Source organism: Neopelma chrysocephalum, unplaced genomic scaffold (assembly GCF_003984885.1).
Source record: "Neopelma chrysocephalum unplaced genomic scaffold, ASM398488v2 Primary Assembly neopelma1_357, whole genome shotgun sequence".
NCBI classification, from domain to species: Eukaryota; Metazoa; Chordata; class Aves; order Passeriformes; family Pipridae; genus Neopelma; species Neopelma chrysocephalum.
Window position 1 is genome coordinate 107,708 of NW_020898021.1, and position 7,267 is coordinate 114,974.

Here is a 7,267-nt window from a genome sequence, read left to right on the forward strand (position 1 = left end):
CCCGCAAGGCCACCGCTGCTCCCCTCAGAGCCGCCGGCTCCGTGGGCCCCACTGGCCGAGGGACCGGTGAGCCCCGGAGCCTCCCGCCCTCGCCGCCCGCCCTCCCAGGCCTCCGCGGCCGCCCCTCGGGGTCGGTCCGCTGCCCGTGCTCCTGCCCCTGCCCCTGTTCCTTTCCCTGCCCATGTCGCCCGTCCCTGTCCCTGTTCCCATCCCTCTCCCTTCTCCGCCCCCGTGGGGCCGGGGCCGCGGGCCCGCATCCCTGCAGCGAGGAAAAACGTGGCCTCGCTCCATAGAAAATAATTTATTGAAATCACAGCTATACATGGGCGGGCGCCCAAGGCAGCGCGGCCCCGGCCCGGCTCGGCCCGGCCCGGCCTGGCTCAGCCCGGCGCGGCGGGCGGGGGGGCCCGGCGGCGGGGCAGCCGCACTCCCCATGGCACGGACAGACGGACGCGCTGCCGTATGTACAGAGTTTACACGGAATAAATAAGGGACATGTACAAAGGAGTGGGAGCGGGCGCCCGGGCCCCCCAGCGCCCGCCCCAGGGTCCGGGAGCCCCGCCGGGCTCAAGGCCGGGCGCCCTGCTCGATCTGCTGGTGCTGGCTGCGCACGGCGAAGCGGTTGACGTGCACCGGGATGGGCACCACGATCTTGGGGTTGCGGACGGGCTCTCCCGAGCGGTTGCTGACGTTGCCGGCCTTGATGCGTTTCCACTTGGCGCGGCGGTTTTGGAACCAGATCTTCACCTGCACCTCGCTCAGCTTCAGGGCGTGCGCGATCTGCGAGCGCTCCGTCAGGCTCAGGTACTTCTTGCAGTGGAACTCCTTCTCCAGCTCCAGCAGCTGCTCGCTGGTGAAGGCCGTGCGGCGCCGGCGGCTCTTCCCGGCCCCGGAGCCCGGCGGGGGCTGCTCGGCGGCGGGGCCGCCTTTGCCCTTGCCCTTGGCGCCCAGCGCGGTGCTGGCGGCCGCCCCGTCCAGGAAGGGCTCCTCCTCGCTCTCGCCCGCCGAGCTCTCCTCCTCCCGCTCGCTGCACGGCGTCGCCGCCGACTTCACCTCCAGCTTCTCCTCGTCCGAGCTGTACGCCTTCCCGTCTGCGGGGCACACAGCGTCAGCGCCCGCCGGCTCGGCCCCCGCCCCGCCCCGCCCCGTCCCTCCGCGCCCAGAGCCCCCGCAGCCGCGGGGGAGGCCTCCTCCCGCTCCCTCGGCGGGCGGCTGCAGCTGCTCCCGCGGCCCCGGACCCCTCCATCACCGCGTCCCGCAGCCCCGGGGAGGCCGAAGCGGTGGTCCCAGCCCCACCAGCAGCCCCGCACCGGGCTGTGCCGCGGGCAGCGCCCGCCGCTCCAGCCCAGGACCCCAATGCCCTGCTCCCCGCAGCCTGCTCGGCTCCGAGGGGCAGCACCCACAGACCCGGCGGGCACCCTGGGGTCTGACCTCCCCAGCAGCTGCCCCATCCCCATCCCGCAGCCCAGCCGTAGCAGCATGATGGTCTGGGTCCAGCAGAGCACATCACAACCCTTCAAGGGCTTGTCTGGACCTCCACGTTGGAAAGAACGTCCATACTTTGCCCCTCAGGTCAGCCCTCCCTGTCCCTTCCCACTGCACCAGACCATTGGTGCTGTTCAGCAAGAAGCCAGCCAAGAGGAGCTAAAGGACTGTCCAGAGTATCCAGAGCCAACAAACTTCTGTATTCTACAGGACGTGGGGTGTCCCACTGCTGGCTCTCCCTCCTTAATCCCAGGCCCCACCAGTGGCTCTCTGTGCAGCCAGGGAACGAGGGGCTGAGAAAGCTGATGCTCAGGGCTCAGCTTCCCCCAGCAATGTGCAGAGGGGCAGGACAGAGCCTGCCAACATCACACAAGAGACAGCACCTCATCCCAGGCCACTGGACAGGATGCAGTGCTTAGACCACTGCAGACACCTCTCCTATGCTGCGAGGATATTGATAAGGTACAAGGGTATGAATCTTCTCCTCGCAAGCTTCTTCTGTCCCAAACTGCTGACTGAACGATTAAACAGCCATGGAGCAAGGGAGGACATGGTGGGAGATGGGGGAGGAAAGAGGTCTGGAAGGTGGTCACCTCCACGGTAGAAGGGCTCAAACAAAGTGAGAAGATGTCCCCAGTCACAGCCAGGTGTCATGAAGGGAGGACCCACAGCTATGCACAAACAGGTGAGGAATGCTGAGACTAGAGGAGACAAAAAATTCTTCAAGTCTGACCCAAGAGCACGAATCACTGCTGGAAGGAGCCAGTCCTGAAGCACTCCCACTCAATATAAGCCAAAATGCAGAAGAAGAAGCAGCAGCTCTTCAAACTTCCAAGCAGTGTCCAGGTACTGGCACATGCAACCCAGGCCACTGGGTCTCTGGCCACCTCATCTCAGTGGGAAAGGCAGAACAGCCCTCAGAAGCCTGACAGGGCAGGGTTCAAATACACAAACAGCTACTGCAAGAGACTATTTGAGCCCTGAAGACATTGCTGGGAGTCTGGTGACTGCGTGAGAGCCCCCATTTCCCTTGTCAGTCCTGCAGCAAGTCTGTGGCTTCCTGAGAGCAGGTGGCCAGTTTTGGAGATCTGGATTCATCTGCCTGCTCCTAGTGCTTTGTATAGTGGGAAGAACAACTTTATCTCTGTCCTGCTGCAGAAGAACAGACAGGGACCTCTTTCTTCCTGAGAAGAGCTTTCACTTCTGTGTACCATCTCCATCCCGTGGAGCACGGGGCCTGACAAAGTGAGAGAGCTCTTATGAGGAAATCAGCATCTTCCCCAAGAGCTCTCATAGGTCCTGCCCTGGCCCTGCAATTCCCCAGGGATGGAGGATGGCATCCCAGCAGCCACCCCAGCAAACAGTGCTGATGAGGCAGGTTGCTCCTGTCAGCCCATGCTGTGCCCAGGAGACTGGAAGAAGGCTGAGCTACCACTGCAACATGATAATTTGTAAAACAGGTGCTGTGTCTGGATACCCTCTTCTTAACCAGACCCCAAATTTTGAACAGTCTCTAGCACTCTCACATTTGTGTCTTATAAAAGGGCTGGGTTTGCAGTAAGGAACTTGGAACTATTTGATGACAGAGTCTAAACCAGATGTTTTCACAAAGAAAATTGATATATTGGTTTGTTAGTCACCTACTGTGTCCCCAGCGAGGAAGGAATGGAGGCAGAGGATCCCACACATAGTGTAGGGGGTGTACACTGAGACTTCCAAGGCCTTTGAACAGGAAATGAAATTGTCATGAAGCAAAGCATCGTGACTGAAAAATCGACGACAAGCAGTAGATGAAGAATAGAGCTGACCCTCTGGTTTGCTCTTCACAAAGTCCCAGCTGTTCATTGATCCTAGGAAAGACATCGAAGAGGGCCCAAAGGAGGTCACAAAAATGCTCTGAGGGCTGGAGCACCTCTGCTGTGAGGACAGGCTGAGAGAGTCGGGGTTGTTCTCTCTGGAGAAGAGAAGGCTCCAGGGAGACGTTATTGCAGCCTTTCTGTACTTAAAGGGGACTTATAAGAAAGACACAGAGAGGCTTTTAACAGGTCCTGTTGCAATAGGACAAGGGGTTTGACGGTTTTGAACTCAAAGAAGGTCGATTTAGATGAGATATAAAGAAATATTTCAGAGTGAGTGTGGTGAAACACTGGCCCAGGTTGCCCAGGCAAGTGGTGGATGCCACATCCCCAGCAACGTTCAAGGCCAGGTCAGACAGGGCTCTGAGCAACCTGATCTAGTTGAAGATTTCCCTGCCCATGGTCTTTAAAGGCCCCTGCCAACCCAAACCATTCTGTGGTGCTGTGATTATGGATGTGGAAAGCATGGTGAGAAGAGTTGTGTGTTGCAGGAGACAAAGCTATTCAAACAGGATCAGGGAAACCTGGATCAGGAATTGGTGTTGTGACAGAAGAGTCTCGTGTTGGTAAGCATGCAAGGAACAACAGAAACTCCTCCTGCCCCGACAGAATGTGCAGTCACTACATCAACCCAAGAGAGGGTCTCAGACCACAGCCTAGATCTCAGAGGAGACCTGCACAGCTCAGGAACAAACCTGCTCTCAGGAGAGCTGTGGAGAGCTGGGTGTTGAGTACCCTTACCCCAGGGGTCATGCTCTTTGTTGCAGCTGTAGTTACAAACCAGACTCCAAGCTTTGCTGCTTCTCACCACCAGTTTCCCTACATGTCTCTACCCACTCAAGAAGGGTGGCAACAACTGGAGGCAATTTTGAAACCCAGAGGACGCAGAGAGAGGCCCTAAAATAGGGCATTGACCTCTTTGGCTGATCTGGCAAGCAACTGATCTTGTGTTCATAGACACCTGCAATGGAGATACTCACAGAGCCCAGGGACAGAAGTATAAGTCTGGGTATAAGTCAGTTGATGTCAGTAAAACAGACAAAAGGAGGCATTTATTCTTTACATGGTTCTTCTACAGATACGAGATCTGTGGAACACCTTGCCTTGGGATGTGGCTGATGCCAGGGTTATCTTTCCTTTCTGGTGGACTCCAGGGGAGATTAAATAAAGTCACAGAAAACAAATTGGTCAAAGTTTAGTAAATATACAGAAACAGCACCTGTCTCAAGAAGCCCCTGATGTGCAGATGGTTGGATATGAGAAAAGTGTCATTTTAGAATTGAGCATTGCACAGATTGTGCTCTCTTGCTCTTGGCTGGACAATTGCTTTTGGCCAGGTCCACAGACAGGATGTGAGCACAAACTGCATTATAGATGGTTTTTGATGACTCCTTTCGACACACAAATCATCTTTCTCTTCCCTAATATTGGAAAAAGCCCACAGCAGTCTGAGATGGTTAGTAAAACAGACCCTACTGTCCATCTCTGGTACAGTCAGGAGAAATATTAGGTATAGGAGAAGGTGGCCACATTTGGCCAGACAAATCCTCTCGGATCTGGGCAGAGCAGCCCACAGAGTTGGGTCCACATGGGCACATGCCTGTGCAGAAAGACAAGCATCCTTCATGGCTCCGGAGCAAGCACAGTGCTCAGAGGCAGCAGGGAATGAGCTGGTAATAAGACATCTTCCTTTCCAGATGAGCCAGTTGCAACCGGAGAAGTCTTAGAGGTAGAATTTCTTGGATTCAGAAGTGGCCACTCTCTGGGACAGTTCATCTGAGTCTCTTGGGGGGAGGGAACATGTTGGGCTCGGCTACGGAGGAGCCACAGAGAGAGATCCAGCACAATGCAGTTCATCTGCCCACAGACTGGGAAGGTGAAGTCGTATGGAGAGGTGGTTTTGGCCAGGGCAGCGCTGCCCTCGAGTAGACTTTCACAATAAAAATGAGATCGCATTGGGTTTTTAACACAGCACAGAGGCTGGGGAGCACCAGATGTGCACCAATGCCCTAATAACCCACAAAGGCAGTGGGGAGGCAGAGTGCCGCCATTGTCCTACGTGAGGGGTGAGGTTCAAGGGATACCTGAGCGAGGAAAATGCTCTTCTGAGGGAGGAACCAGGCAGGGCAAGAGAGATACCTGGGCTTATCCAGGAGAGACTAAAAGGAGGATGGAGAACAAACAGCCGAGCAGTGCGAGAAGCAGCAGAGACTTTGCAGCATGCAACCATGCCAAGAAGCCTGTGAGACAAAGGTGGATCTCAGGAGTGGTCAGGACAGGCCACGCCGGAGAAGCAGCAGCTGGCTTGTCTGCGTCTCTCCACAGGGACCCCTCACGCCCCACGCTGCAGGAGCCGAGGGGGAAGAGCCGAGCGCTGGACCCGTCTGAGAAATACGGAGCAACAAGTCCCCGAGGCCGGTGGAGGCGCACTCGGGGAGCGGCCGCAGCGCACAAAGGTGAGGACCCCGATGGGAGCTTCCCCCAGCTGCAGCGGGGGGTCCCGGGAGCAGCGCTGCCGCCTGCCCGCGACGTCGGGCTGAGCCGGTGCCGACGCGGCGAGCGGCGGGCACGGCAGCGGGCACGGCGGCTGGGACGGAGGGGAGCGGGGTTGCGGGGACTGCCTCGGCGCGGGACCTGCCCCGCCACCGCCCCCGCGGGGCGGGCTCGGAGAGCACTTGGAGCGCCGGCAGCCGCAGCACGGCGACGCCGGGAGGCACCGGCCCCGAACGCGGCATCGTGCTGGGGACAAGGGGCAGCCCCGCGCCGGGCCGAGCGGGACCGGGTCCCGAACGGGGACCGGGATCACGATCGGGACGGGCGGGGAGGGCTGCGGGCCGCCCTGCGGGCCGAGCCGTGCCGCGCCCCGTCGCCTTCCGCCTCGCTCGCCCCGGGCCGGGTGCCAGGACCTCGGAGAGCTCCGCGCCGCCGGCCCGGCCGCGGCTCCGCGCCGCTCTGGTCCTGCCGAGCTGCCCATGGCCCGCCGTGGCAGCCCTCCCGACCGGCCGCGCTCCCCCCACTCCTGCGCCACGGCCCGGCCGAGGCGAGCGGAGTCCGCAAAAGCTGCGGGCGCTGCGGAGCCGGCCCGGGACGGCAGGGAACCGTCCCTGTCCTCCCGTCTCGGCCCGACGGGACGGACAGGGAGCGCAGCCGCGGGCAGGTCCAGCCGCCGAGGCCGTAGCGACCCCGCCGTCCTGCCCGCTGCGCCCCGGCCCCCAGCGTCCGCGGCTCCCGTCCTGGCGAGCTCGGGCCCTGCGGGGCCGCCATCCCCAGGAGCCGCCGGCGCGGCGGGGAGAGCCCGGTCAGGGTCCTCTCGGGGCTGCGGGGGTCCGGGAGAGGCGGGCCGGCCGCTCTCCGCCGGGCGGGGCGGGCCCGCGCCACTCTTACCTGCCAGGCCGGGGAAGGGGTCCGGAAAGTGCAGCGGCGGCTCGGGCGGCCCCTTGTCGCGGCCCGGGGGCAGCTCCTCCGCCTCCAGGCCCTCGGCGCCTCGCCGGCAGCCGGCGTCGGGGGTGGCGCGCGGCGGGGGCAGCTCCTGGGGCGGGTAGAAGCCGTCGGGGGGCTCGGAGAAGCTGGGCAGGGCGGTGGTGAGCGCCACCATGGAGGGCACGGCCTGGCCCAGGCTGGCGCAGAAGGTGTTGGTGAGGCGGCCGGCGAAGGAGGCGAGCGGGGCCAGCGGCGGCAGCCCCGACTGCAGCGGGGCGTGGGACAGCGCCTGCGGCAGCACCAGCGGCCGGTACGGCATGAACATGGGGTACCCGGTGTAGAGCAGGTGCCCGGAGCGCGGCGGCGGCGTCCCGATGAGCGAATCGATGGAGAAGGCGGTCCCCTGGCCGCCGGGTCTCTGCATGGCGAGCGGGCGCCGCCGGCTCAACCGGCACCAACTTTCCGGCGAGCTCGGGCCGCCGCCAACTCGCCGCGATCCCGCCGCC

At 61.4% G+C, this 7,267-nt stretch overlaps 1 protein-coding gene across 1 annotated transcript in view; it reads right to left on the bottom strand.

Moving 5' to 3' along the window:
* Positions 1 to 432: 432 nt before the first annotated feature.
* The window catches only part of LOC113978690 (homeobox protein GBX-1-like), a 7,444-nt gene continuing 609 nt past the window's right edge, over positions 433 to 7,267 (bottom strand). Inside the window, 2 exon segments of the mRNA XM_027705821.1 lie at positions 433 to 1,091; positions 6,726 to 7,267. The exon segment at positions 6,726 to 7,267 is cut by the window's right edge and continues 33 nt beyond it. Of these exon segments, the coding sequence (XP_027561622.1) occupies positions 568 to 1,091; positions 6,726 to 7,267 (1,066 nt within the window). The 3' untranslated portion in view covers positions 433 to 567.